This window comes from Pecten maximus, chromosome 16 (genome assembly GCF_902652985.1).
Source record: "Pecten maximus chromosome 16, xPecMax1.1, whole genome shotgun sequence".
Taxonomy (NCBI): Eukaryota; Metazoa; Mollusca; class Bivalvia; order Pectinida; family Pectinidae; genus Pecten; species Pecten maximus.
This window is the reverse complement of record NC_047030.1, coordinates 15,603,201-15,618,911: the sequence shown is the minus strand read 5'-3', so window position 1 is coordinate 15,618,911 and position 15,711 is coordinate 15,603,201. Positions and strand designations below refer to the sequence as shown.

Genomic DNA, 15,711 nt, shown 5'->3' with positions numbered 1-15,711 from the left:
GCTTATCACTGTGGAATTTTCATATTTTTTTTTCTTTTGCAATATGAAATATTGTATTGTAGTCACCAGCAGATACAGATTTGAATGATTTGCAAATATTAAGAAGTGTTTTGGTCATTTTTCTAGATACAGACTTCTGTTTGGTTCCTTTATTACCTTACGATGGGCAATCTGGAACAAATACACAAAACATTTGCTTTGCCAGCAGAGTACATGTAAGAATCTCGGTGATTAATGAGTGAATTGAAGCACATGGCCATTATAGCAATGATTCAAGGATTACATTGGCAATCTCGGGCCTTAGATTGATGACATTTAGCTGAGGAATTCATTGGCAACAAACACCAACTAAAGTTTTGCTTATTAACAAACTGATAAAACCATGGATAAAAGAGATTTGTATTACATATTTAGAGTAATGTTGTACCTGCACTCTCTTGGCTGAGTTAAATATATCTGTCGTCTCATGAATGTTAGAAACGAGTTATTCTTCTGGGAGGAGATATGATACAGGTGTTGTATTACATTGCCAGTGTATATTTTGATAATATAGTAAACATGTCGTATTACAAGGTTATTTATCAAAAAAGTTCCTTAAAAGCTTAGATATATGTTTAAATGATTTTGCACTAAACATTAGTAAAGTGACAATTGCTCCAAATTGGAGGTCCTCTTCAACAATACCAAGAAAATGATTTTGGAAGTGTTGTTATATGCTGTGAAATTACTTGCTATCAGATGAATCTTTCAGAATGCTTATTAATGCATGTCATTATTTAGTTTCCCCATTTCTGTAAAGTTTAAAACTAATACTTATTATAATGTCCTGTCCTTGAGTCTAGAGCAATCTTATCTAAATCATTTTGTCAGATTTGGAGTGTTTGACATTTGAAGTGACCTTGGACCTATTGAAGGTCACATCACTAATAATTCATGACACGGAGTACTAACATTTCACTAAGGCATTTCCACACCAACTTCATGTACAGTTACAAATTAGGATTAGAATTGCCATTTTCACGTCTGAATCTTGATTTTTGATTAGTTAAAGGTTCACACACAACTCCAACTGTATTGCAAGCACGTTTTTGTCTCACCAAGTATATACATGTAGTCAGTGTTCTTTTAGATTATAAGAATCTTGATTCTGGTACTTTGATAGTTTTGAGATCCCTCCGGTGGGACATTATGGTAATGACTTACGGCTATCTGGTTGGACATTGACTTACGGCTATCTGGCTGGACATCAACACATTCTTTGTCTGCAGATCTTTGATTCTGAGCCAAATTCTACACCACCCTCCAGTCCAATTCCCTATATATGATAAACTGTTAGACAAGGGATCTACAATGGATATCACATACTACAGAATCTCCATATAGAATCTCTCACATTTGGGTTTATCCTGCTATCATTCTGGTATAAAATGTCATATTTCAAGGAAAATTGCAAGTAAAGTAGGGATTCATAAGTGTTTTGTATATTTCTGTGATGTATGATGTTGATTAGTGAGAATAGATGATGGTGGCTACAAATGGTCTCTCAGATATTACTCTATTGATGTAGACATTACTTGCTGATATTTTCAGACCAAATCTTGCTGAAATTTCCAATTGAACATTTAAATGAAGAACCAATATTTTAAAAAGCTTTACTTATAATTCCTATCAAAGTTGAGTATAAAATATTGGGAGTGTCCCTCCCATTAGGAATGTATGGTGATGTTAGGATGAGCTTTTGGCAAAGTAATATAGGCAATAGACATTGTTTTGGAATAAAGTAATTTCACTCAACACCTCATGGTGTGGCAGCACTGGTCCAGTGGTAACCCTGGGGTTTTGGCCCCACTGGTCCAGTGGTAACCCTGGGGTTGTGGCCCCACTGGTCCAGTGGTAACCCTGGGGTTGTGGCCCCACTGGTCCAGTGGTAACCCTGGGGTTTTGGCCTCCACTGGTCCATTGGTAACCCTGGGGTTGTGGCCCCACTGGTCCAGTGGTAACCCTGGGGTTGTGGCCCCCACTGGTCCATTGGTAACCCTGGGGTTGTGGCCCCACTGGTCCAGTGGTAAACCTGGGGTTATGGCCACATTGGTCCAGTGGTAACCCTGGCATCTCTCCAACAGGTGCTGTTTACTCTTTGTCAAGGTCATTGTCAAGGTCAGGGATGCAGTGGATGAGAGAGTGATGTTAATGAGGTAGGAGGTTAAACTTTGTGTTGTTGTGTACTCATTGTTTACAGTATCGGTTGTAATACCTGACCCCTACACCTTACCTACAGAACTTGTTTATCCATAGAGAGTACTTCCCCAGCCATAGCTGTCAATTCCATCTTCCTTTTGAATGACTTTTTCATGATAGTTATTCAACAAAATTTGACAGGTTTCATACCATTTTGTTTGTGTCCCATCCAGGGACAATCGCACAACTAAAATAAAAAATATAATACCAAATAAGGACATAACACCAGGGTATGTGTAAATACATCCAAAGCTGTTCCCATCACTAATGGGACCTACTTGACAGTCATTCTAAAACGATGCATGGTGTGTGAAAATATTTGTAAGAAATATGGATTCATATGGATTTGAAAAAGTCCAGGCAAATGTAGTCCGAGGAAATGCCTGGCATGTTTTAGGAATTTGTAGTTTGTCATCTGTTGTCAAGGAGTTGAATTTTATGTCACATTTTTACTTGGACAGTCATAGAAATTAGTGGGCGTCAATTTTAAGTTACAGCCACATCATCCTCAAAGATTACATGTCAAGGTTAAAGGTCACAAGTTCTAAGGGTTTCTGGATCAAAATGCACTTTGTGGCCTGATAATGTTAATGAACACATTTGACATGATGTAATTCTTCACTTAACAACTTGATTTGCTCATGCTGTCGGTCACCCACTAGGGCAGGGCAGGTTAATCAATTAAATAAAATACCAAGCAATCCGGCATATGTTGGTAATTAAGTTACCTCCATGTATGTATAGGTTGGAGGTACTATACGAAAGTCTATTCACATCAACTACAAGTTCTGCCAGTCTGTCAGTGATAAATCTACATACTAGTCTTAATTCTGTACTCAAAGAATTTCTGGAATTATGCTAAAATATACTTAAATTTAAAATTGTGGGAATTGTTTTTTCAGAAATTCAGTTGAAAAGGACTAGTGAAAATATATTGTAGATTGATTACTGGTCTGGGTGACCTTTCTCACCACAATTTATCCATGAAATATCACTTGAATGTGTGAGGTGAGAAGTTAATTATACTGTACCCTGGGGAAAGACCTAACCCAAGGAAAGAGTTATTGCTATTGGCAACTCCCTACACCTCTCAAACTTTTAAATTCAAATATGTATAGCATGACCTTGAAGGGTCAGTTGAGTGAAAGTTATCTTGGAGGTTGTGTGGTTTGGTGAAATCTGATGCCTTTATAGAGAACCGATGTTTTAACATTACAAAAAAGATTGGCTTTCAGACCACCAAAGGTCTTACAAAAACTGACTCCATTAACCGAATTGTGAGACTCTGTATATCAGCATTATAACATCTGTTAAAGAGATGTAGTATGACTTCCATGTAGATTAGATATCTGTCAGTACACAAGGGTGTAGGTATAGGGCAGTAAAGGCTGGAGAAGACATCATCATTGGTTATGTGTTAAGCATGCAGCATGTTGGAACCATAATTTTAAAGAGAAAATAATGATAGGTTTAAACAAATAAGTTGCTGACTTGTTTTAGGAATTTAATATGCTGTACAGGTTGTTTAATTTTTCAGCTAAAGCATAAAAGTGAAAAATGAGTATCTGCAATTAATAGACATGTATGGCTTGGTTCTTAACTTATGACAAAAATACAAGCTTTTTAGAATCATGGGAAAAAGAAACTTTTGTAGTGCATATCCTGATCGAGTTTTATAATTTGAGTTTGGTCCCCTGGCCCTGACCCAAATTCTACATCCTCCGGTGGACTATTCCTCACATACCTATGTATGATTGTCACAGATAGGAGATCGAAGGAAGATTAATAAAGGAGAAAACCCACATGGTTGCCTGGCAGGTGACTCCATGTTGTACATGTCTGATGAAGGAGGTGTACCTTGTGTATCCTCTAGATAGATATCAACAGTGTTAGATCTACAGCCACATTGTTCCTGATATCACACAGGGTTCCACTTAGCCTTTTGTTTAACAGTAAGTACAGGACTGTAGGCTAGACATTGGATAGGAGGGGAGTTTTTCAACACTTTGAATAATACATGTATTGTTGTTGGTCATGTTAAAAAGAAATAAACTAAATCTGATATTTATCAGGATTCAGATGAGATGACCACGTACTAAGTAAGGCCCACCGACCTCTTGTTTAATTCATTGATTTCGTCTATTACTGAATTACCAGGAGGCCTTATTACCAGTCAAGATATTGGGCCAGTAGCATGCTGAGACTAAAGACTATGATGTTAAAATCTTATCTGTAAACAGGAGGCCCAGGGCCATATTTAGCCATTTAGGTAAAGAAGTGTCAAAGTGTGTTGAGGTCATTCAACAGGGGTCAAATTTGGTAAATTATACCAAAAAAACACACCATTCTTCTGAATATCCAAGAGACTTTTCGATTTGGTTCTCATAGAATTACCATGCAAGATCAGCTTAATGTAATATGTGGTCCATTCAACAATGACAGCATAATAAAAATCAGTAAATATACTTGTAATGTAAAAGGAACATGCATTGACTATACCTGTGTAGAGTCAGTGATTGTTAGTCTATCGTGAATTGAAAGTTAACCACTATAATGTTCATATGATAAAGTAGTGGAATGTATTGCAGGTGAGTAGTACAGGCCCTTTAGGAAACATGGGGCCTTTGTCCTATATAGCTAGGAAATCAATTTATATGAACTATTTTCTTTATTCCAAATTTTATGAGGTTGTCTATGATTAAGACAGACTACACTATATGTTTACTAGAACTTTACCACATTATATAGGACAGAGTACACTATATCTCTAACTTTACCATATTATATAAGACAGAGTACACTATATATCTAACTTTACCACATTATATAGGACAGAGTACTCTATATATCTAACTTTACCATATTATATAGGACAGAGTACACTATATATCTAACTTTACCACATTATATAGGACAGAGTACTCTATATATCTAACTTTACCACATTATATAGGACAGAGTACACTATATATCTAACTTTACCACATTATATAGGACAGAGTACTCTATATATCTAACTTTACCACATTATATAGGACAGAGTACACTATATATCTAACTTTACCACATTATATAGGACAGAGTACACTATATATCTAACTTTAACATATTATATAGGACAGAGTACTCTATATATCTGACTTTACCACATTATATAGGACAGAGTACACTATATATCTAACTTTACCACATTATATAGGACAGAGTACACTATATATCTAACTTTACCACATTATATAGGACAGAGTACTCTATATATCTAACTTTACCACATTATATAGGACAGAGTACTCTATATATCTAACTTTACCACATTATATAGGACAGAGTACACTATATTCTAACTTTACCACATTATATAGGACAGAGTACACTATATATCTAACTTTACCACATTATATAGGACAGAGTACTCTATATATCTAACTTTACCACATTATATAGGACAGAGTACACTATATATCTAACTTTACCACATTATATAAGACAGAGTACTCTATATATCTAACTTTACCGCATTATATAGGACAGAGTACACTATATATCTAACTTTACCACATTATATAGGACAGAGTACACTATATATCTAACTTTACCACATTATATAGGACAGAGTACTCTATATATCTAACTTTACCACATTGTATATAGGACAGAGTACACTATATATCTAACTTTACCACATTATATAAGACAGAGTACACTATATATCTAACTTTACCACATTGTATATAGGACAGAGTACACTATATATCTAACTTTACCACATTATATAAGACAGAGTACACTATATATCTAACTTTACCACATTATATAGGACAGAGTACACTATATATCTAACTTTACCACATTATATAGGACAGAGTACTCTATATATCTAACTTTACCACATTATATTGGACAGAGTACACTATATATCTAACTTTACCACATTATATAGGACAGAGTACACTATATATCTAACTTTACCACATTATATAGGACAGAGTACACTATATATCTAACTTTACCACATTATATAGGACAGAGTACACTATATATCTAACTTTACCACATTATAAAGGACAGAGTACACTATATATCTAACTTTACCACATTATATAGGACAGAGTACTCTATATATCTAACTTTACCACATTATATAGGACAGAGTACTCTATATATCTAACTTTACCACATTATATAGGACAGAGTACACTATATATCTAACTTTACCACATTATAAAGGACAGAGTACACTATATATCTAACTTTACCACATTATATAGGACAGAGTACTCTATATATCTAACTTTACCACATTATATAGGACGGGGTACTCTATAGTTATAACCACATTATGTCTGTATTACTGTGATCTACTTCTAAGCCTCCCTAGGAAAACTATTGTTGTGTCTATCTAGAAAACTTGTGTCTGGGACATGTAAGTAAGACAGCTGATACATTAGTGTTGTTGAGAGATAAGCTGAAGTAATTAGTATAGAGTTAGAACTTTTGTTTCTTCTCAGCTTCCTGTCAACAACAGGTGCAGCTTCGTACATGATACTTAATATGTAAAGCAGACAATACCCAGTATGTAGGGTACACCACACTCACACAATACCCAGTATGTAGAGTACACCACACTCACACAATACCCAGTATGTAGAGTACACAGACTCACACAATACCCAGTATGTAGGGTACACAGACTCACACAATACCCAGTATGTAGGGTACACCACACTCACACAATACCCAGTATGTAGGGTACACAGACTCACACAATACCCAGTATGTAGAGTACACAGACCCACACAATACACAGTATGTAGGGTACACAGACTCCCACAATACCCAGTAGGTAGGGTACACAGACTCACACAATAGCCAGTATGTAGGGTACACCACACTCACACAATACCCAGTATGTAGAGTACACAGACTCACACAATACCCAGTATGTAGAGTACACCACACTCACACAATACCCAGTATGTAGAGTACACCACACTCACACAATACCCAGTATGTAGAGTACACAGACTCACACAATACCCAGTATGTAGAGTACACCACACTCACACAATACCCAGTATGTAGTGTACACAGACTCACACAATACCCAGTGTGTAGAGTACACAGACTCACACAATACCCAGTATGTAGAGTACACAGACTCACACAATACCCAGTATGTAGTGTACACAGACTCACACAATACCCAGTATGTAGAGTACACAGACTCACACAATACCCAGTGTGTAGAGTACGTACACCACACTCACACAATACCCAGTATGTAGAGTACACAGACTCACACAATACCCAGTGTGTAGAGTACGTACACCACACTCACACAATACCCAGTATGTAGAGTACACAGACTCACACAATACCCAGTGTGTAGAGTACGTACACCACACTCACACAATACCCAGTATGTAGGGTACACCACACTCACACAATACCCAGTATGTAGAGTACACAGACTCACACAATACCCAGTATGTAGAGTACACCACACTCACACAATACCCAGTATGTAGAGTATACACAGACTCACACAATACCCAGTATGTAGGGTACACAGACCCACACAATACCCAGTATGTAGGGTACACCACACTCACACAATACCCAGTATGTAGAGTACACCACACTCACACAATACCCAGTATGTAGGGTACACAGACTCACACAATACCCAGTATGTAGGGTACACCACACTCACACAATACCCAGTATGTAGGGTACACAGACTCACACAATAGCCAGTATGTAGAGTACACCACACTCACACAATACCCAGTATGTAGGGTACACAGACCCACACAATACCCAGTATGTAGGGTACACCACACTCACACAATACCCAGTATGTAGGGTACACCACACTCACACAATACCCAGTATGTAGAGTACACAGACCCACACAATACCCAGTATGTAGAGTACACAGACTCACACAATACCCAGTATGTAGAGTACACAGACTCACACAATACCCAGTATGTAGTGTACACAGACTCACACAATACCCAGTATGTAGTGTACACAGACTCACACAATACCCAGTATGTAGGGTACACAGACTCACACAATACCCAGTAGGTAGGGTACACAGACTCACACAATACCCAGTATGTAGAGTACACAGACTCACACAATACCCAGTATGTAGGGTACACAGACTCACACAATACCCAGTAGGTAGGGTACACCACACTCACACAATACCCAGTATGTAGTGTACACAGACTCACACAATACCCAGTATGTAGTGTACACAGACTCACACAATACCCAGTATGTAGGGTACACAGACTCACACAATACCCAGTATGTAGAGTACACAGACTCACACAATACCCAGTATGTAGGGTACACAGACTCACACAATACCCAGTATGTAGAGTACACAGACTCACACAATACCCAGTATGTAGAGTACACCACACTCACACAATACCCAGTATGTAGAGTACACAGACTCACACAATACCCAGTATGTAGGGTACACAGACTCACACAATACCCAGTATGTAGGGTACACCACACTCACACAATACCCAGTATATAGAGTACACAGACCCACACAATACCCAGTATATAGAGTACACAGACTCACACAATACCCAGTATATAGAGTACACAGACCCACACAATACCCAGTATGTAGAGTACACAGACTCACACAATACCCAGTATGTAGAGTACACAGACCCACACAATACCCAGTATGTAGAGTACACAGACTCACACAATACCCAGTATGTAGTGTACACAGACTCACACAATACCCAGTATGTAGGGTACACCACACTCACACAATACCCAGTATGTGGAGTACACCACACTCACACAATACCCAGTATGTAGGGTACACAGACTCACACAATACCCAGTATGTAGAGTACACAGACTCACACAATACCCAGTATGTAGAGTACACAGACTCACACAATACCCAGTATGTAGGGTACACAGACTCACACAATACCCAGTAGGTAGGGTACACCACACTCACACAATACCCAGTATGTAGTGTACACAGACTCACACAATACCCAGTATGTAGAGTACACAGACTCACACAATACCCAGTATGTAGGGTACACAGACTCACACAATACCCAGTAGGTAGGGTACACCACACTCACACAATACCCAGTATGAAGTGTACACAGACTCACACAATACCCAGTATGTAGAGTACACAGACTCACACAATACCCAGTATGTAGGGTACACAGACTCACACAATACCCAGTATGTAGAGTACACAGACTCACACAATACCCAGTAGGTAGGGTACACCACACTCACACAATACCCAGTATGTAGTGTACACAGACTCACACAATACCCAGTATGTAGTGTACACAGACTCACACAATACCCAGTATGTAGAGTACACAGACTCACACAATACCCAGTATGTAGAGTACACCACACTCACACAATACCCAGTATGTAGAGTACACAGACTCACACAATACCCAGTATGTAGTGTACACAGACTCACACAATACCCAGTATGTAGAGTACACCACACTCACACAATAGCCAGTATGTAGGGTACACCACACTCACACAATAGCCAGTATGTAGAGTACACCACACTCACACAATAGCCAGTATGTAGAGTACACCACACTCACACAATACCCAGTATGTAGGGTACACAGACTCACACAATACCCAGTATGTAGGGTACACAGACTCCCACAATACCCAGTATGTAGAGTACGCAGACTCACACAATAGCCAGTATGTAGAGTACACAGACTCACACAATACCCAGTATGTAGGGTACACCACACTCACACAATAGCCAGTATGTAGAGTACACCACACTCACACAATACCCAGTATGTAGAGTACACAGACCCACACAATACCCAGTATGTAGAGTACACCACACTCACACAATACCCAGTATGTAGAGTACACAGACTCACACAATACCCAGTATGTAGAGTACAGACTCACACAATACCCAGTATGTAGAGTACACCACACTCACACAATACCCAGTATGTAGAGTACACAGACCCACACAATACCCAGTATGTAGAGTACACCACACTCACACAATACCCAGTATGTAGAGTACACAGACTCACACAATACCCAGTATGTAGAGTACAGACTCACACAATACCCAGTATGTAGAGTACACCACACTCACACAATACCCAGTATGTAGAGTACACAGACCCACACAATACCCAGTATGTAGAGTACACCACACTCACACAATACCCAGTATGTAGGGTACACCACACTCACACAATACCCAGTATGTAGGGTACACCACACTCACACAATACCCAGTATGTAGAGTACACAGACTCACACAATACCCAGTATGTAGAGTACAGACTCACACAATACCCAGTATGTAGAGTACACCACACTCACACAATACCCAGTATGTAGAGTACACAGACCCACACAATACCCAGTATGTAGAGTACACCACACTCACACAATACCCAGTATGTAGGGTACACCACACTCACACAATACCCAGTAGGTAGAGTACACAGACTCACACAATACCCAGTATGTAGAGTACACCACACTCACACAATACCCAGTATGTAGAGTACAGACTCACACAATACCCAGTATGTAGGGTACACCACACTCACACAATACCCAGTATGTAGGGTACACCACACTCACACAATACCCAGTATGTAGTGTACACAGACTCACACAATACCCAGTATGTAGAGTACACAGACTCAGACAATACCCAGTATGTAGAGTACACAGACTCACACAATACCCAGTATGTAGAGTACACAGACTCACACAATACCCAGTAGGTAGGGTACACCACACTCACACAATACCCAGTAGGTAGAGTACACAGACTCACACAATACCCAGTATGTAGAGTACACCACACTCACACAATACCCAGTATGTAGAGTACAGACTCACACAATACCCAGTATGTAGGGTACACCACACTCACACAATAGCCAGTATGTAGAGTACACCACACTCACACAATACCCAGTATGTAGAGTACACAGACTCACACAATACCCAGTATGTAGAGTACACCACACTCACACAATACCCAGTGTGTAGAGTACACAGACTCACACAATACCCAGTATGTAGAGTACACCACACTCACACAATACCCAGTATGTAGAGTACACAGACTCACACAATACCCAGTATGTAGAGTACACAGACTCACACAATACCCAGTATGTAGAGTACACCACACTCACACAATACCCAGTATGTAGAGTACACAGACTCACACAATACCCAGTATGTAGTGTACACAGACTCACACAATACCCAGTATGTAGAGTACACCACACTCACACAATAGCCAGTATGTAGGGTACACCACACTCACACAATACCCAGTATGTAGAGTACACCACACTCACACAATACCCAGTATATAGAGTACACATGCAGACCCACACAATACACAGTATGTATGTAGAGTACACAGACTCACACAATACCCAGTATGTAGTGTACACAGACTCACACAATACCCAGTATGTAGGGTACACAGACTCACACAATACCCAGTATGTAGAGTACACAGACTCACACAATACACAGTATGTAGAGTACACCACACTCACACAATACCCAGTATGTAGAGTACACAGACTCACACAATACCCAGTATGTAGAGTACACAGACTCACACAATACCCAGTATGTAGAGTACACCACACTCACACAATACCCAGTATGTAGAGTACACATGCAGACCCACACAATACACAGTATGTAGAGTACACAGACTCACACAATACCCAGTATGTATGGTGACCAGGGTTTGATTCTGGGATCATTCTGAGCAATATTTTTTGCAACATAAACTGATAAATGAAAACATGACTGTCACATGTAAGGTAACATTAGATAATCAGTGTATGGCAAAGTATTTCAGTGATTTCTGTGAAGTTTTCTGTGTATATATGGTCTTTGATAAATAGTTCAAGGTCAAGGTCATGTTGGTACAACATTGCATTACAACATAAATACTTGCTTGTGGAACTTATAATGGTGCATTAGTGTGAAGTCATAGGATGAAGGTTAAGGTTAAGAAAATCATTCCACCTAATTTGCTATTTGTAATCTTAAATTGGTTAAGTTAATTAAGGGTCATGCTTTTTTGTGTGTTTTCAGAATGTGAATCTGTCTCAGAATGACTTGGACAATGAAACCAGTGTTCAGCACATGGAGGGCTACCTCTTCAAAAAAACTAGTAAAGGCTTCAAAAGCTGGGTCAGGTAGGTCATTCAAATCCAACTAAAACAAGTCAAAATAGGTAGGGTTAAAACATTACTGGTCAAACCTGGGGTCACACAGAGGTCATCTGGAGTTAAAAGTCAAGGTCAGTGAGCTGAAGGTCATTGATGGGGAAAACAAGCTTTGGCACTTTATCTTGATTAATTAGGATTCCATTTAAAAGCATGTGTTGGTAAATCATGTAAGTTGTTAATTTTTTTTTTCCACTAAATTTCAAAAATTACCTTAATGACACTTATCGCCTTGTAGCTTTCTTTTCACGTACAGTTTAGGCTTCAGTACTGAAAATTCTCGTGTTTTATCAAAAAAACAATGCATTGAAGCTGTCAGGTTTGTGTTTTCTGTCATTTCTGATAGTAATGTTGAGTGGTTGAACAAATGTAACTTTTATCTGTTTATTTTGATCACACAAAGATTATTCCTGAACTTCACTTAGATGTTGAGTTTGTCCTGACATTCTTATAAATACCCACTATGTGTGAATGTTCTACCTGTAAATGTAAAACTTTGATCTTTTGTCGTAGGCGATGGTTCATGATCCAGAATAACCAGTTCGTGTACCGTAAACGGTCCGGTGTGAAGGAGTGCTCTGTGATGGAGGAAGATCTACGTCTCTGCACCGTCAAACCGGTGTACGAAACAGAGCGACGCTTCTGCTTTGATGTCTTGTCCCCATCTAGGTACAACCTCACAATATACAGACAGGATCTATATAGTTACCCTAGGGGTTACAGCCAGGGTAGTTCTAGGTATATTGTACATCCTCACAATATACTGACAGGATTTATATAGTTACCCTAGGGGATTACACCCAGGGTAGTTCTAGGTATATTGTACATCAATATACAGACAGGATCTATATAGTTACCCTAGGGGGTTACAGCCAGGGTAGTTCTAGGTATATTGTACATCCTCACAATATACAGACAGGATTTATATAGTTACCCTAGGGGTTTACACCCAGGGTAGTTCTAGGTATATTGTACATCCTCACAATATACAGACATGATCTATATAGTTACCCTAGGGGTTTACAGCCAGGGTAGTTCTAGGTATATTGTACATCCTCACAATATACAGACACAGGGTTGCCAACTCACGCACGTGAGACGAAAAACTCACGTAAAAACGTCCCTAAAATGTCCCTTCTCACGTTGAAGCAATCCTCACGTAACGTGAGGTACAAATCTCACACATTGATTAAGTTTTCTCAAGTCGCCTCACGCGAAGCCATGAAATCGACAACTTTAGCTTGGGACTGTTCAAAGGGGAATAACTCTTACAGTTTTTGTAAAGATTACACCAGGCGTCGCGCTTCACATCCGGTCGGTAGCGACGGAAGCACGTTCGGAGAGCTGACCTCTAAACGAGATAATTAAGCTTAGGCCTACAAAAATAGTGAGTAATATTCACATCCTCAGTTTATAACTGAACAATCCCTTTGATATTTCGTGAAATATGCCGTCACCTAAAAGGAAAAAGATCAATATCTGGTCCACTAAGGCTAAGCTCGCCAAGTTCAAAGAATCGCCATGGGGAAAAAATCACGATTGGTTTTCTAAACGTGTTTTCGTAAAGTAAAGTAGCATGCCTATTGCAAGTTGTTTAAAGCCAAGTTTTCGATCAGATCAAGTGCAGTATGTGATATAAAACGCCACATTTTGTCAGTTGGCATTGAGTTTGTTTTACAGGTAAAGGTTTATATAATTACCACAGCTAAAAATTAAACTCTTGACAGATGATAATTCATAAGTAATTGCATTTTATTTTTACTTTTGCAAGACAGTCGGGGAATTCTATATGGCAGTGACGGACAAAATGATTGCAAAGTTCCCCCTGCATAATCCTTCTTTGTCGAATTGACATGGATTTTTTGGTACCTAGCCATAGAGCTATATACTTTATATTATCTACTAGAAATTAAATCCAAAAAATCTCAAACGCCTACATGATATAAATAGAACAGTTATCCATTGCTTCAAAACATCTTATAATCTTAACCCTAAAAAAAACTATTAATAATCAACTTACAAAAACTATTGGAAACTTATTTAGTTCTTTAAGTTCTATAACTGGCAGCTACATGTAGATTACATATAATGTCACCAAGGATAGAAGGATTCACTTGAGGAGGAAATTATTGACTATCAGCTTACTCCAAAGGAGGAGATTTCAAAGCAAGAAGATATATTAAATAAATGGCTTAAATATGTGTTAATGTCTGATATTTTTTCTACAACATTTAGTCAAATAATAAAACGCCGTGATGCCGTGACGTCGTAAAAAGGTCTCACACATTGCAAGAGCCCAATGTGGGAGATCTCCCACATTGGGCTACTTACAGGTTGGCAACCCTGCAGACAGGATCTAAATAGTTACCCTAGGGGTTTACAGCCAGGGTAGTTCTAGGTATATTGTACATCCTCACAATATACTGACAGGATTTATATAGTGACCCTAGGGGTTTACAGCCAGAGTAGTTCTAGGTATATTGTACATCAATATACAGACAGGATCTATATAGTTACCCTAGGGGATTACACCCAGGGTAGTTCTAGGTATATTGTACATCCTCACAATATACTGACAGGATCTATATAGTTACCCTAGGGGTTTACAGCCAGGGTAGTTCTAGGTATATTGTACATCCTCACAATATACTGACAGGATCTAAATAGTTACCCTAGGGGGTTACAGCCAGGGTAGTTCTAGGTATATTGTACATCCTCACAATATACAGACATGATCTATATAGTTACCCTAGGGGTTTACAGCCAGGGTAGTTCTAGGTATATTGTACATCCTCACAATATACAGACAGGATCTATATAGTTACCATAGGGGGTTACAGCCAGTTTTATATACTTATTGATAATGGTATGAAGAGTGTCCCCGTATCTGTCTGTTCACACATTAGGATCAGACCTGACTGGAGTTGTTAAGATATAAGGACTTTGGTATTTACAGGAGCCACATGTTACAAGCAGAGACGGATGAGGACTGTCAGATGTGGATCACAGAGATACAGACGGGGATCAGTAATGCCTTCCGATGTGCCTCAAACCAGCAGAACCAAGTTGTATGTACAAATCTCCCAGGGGAGATAACTTATCATCAGTAACACCTTATATACCTCAAACACACAGAAACAAGTCATACATACTGTTATAAATCTCCCAGGGG

General features: G+C 38.8%; 1 protein-coding gene across 3 annotated transcripts in view; it reads left to right on the top strand.

The window, feature by feature from the left end:
• LOC117344624 (arf-GAP with coiled-coil, ANK repeat and PH domain-containing protein 2-like) overlaps positions 1–15,711 on the top strand; it is a 91,863-nt gene that overhangs the window by 50,516 nt on the left and 25,636 nt on the right. For all 3 annotated transcript variants that reach the window (XM_033907447.1, XM_033907448.1, XM_033907446.1), the window contains 3 exons: positions 12,406–12,509; positions 13,053–13,208; positions 15,496–15,607. In XM_033907447.1, the coding sequence (XP_033763338.1) occupies positions 12,406–12,509; positions 13,053–13,208; positions 15,496–15,607 (372 nt within the window). The remainder of the gene's footprint in view (positions 1–12,405; positions 12,510–13,052; positions 13,209–15,495; positions 15,608–15,711) is intronic.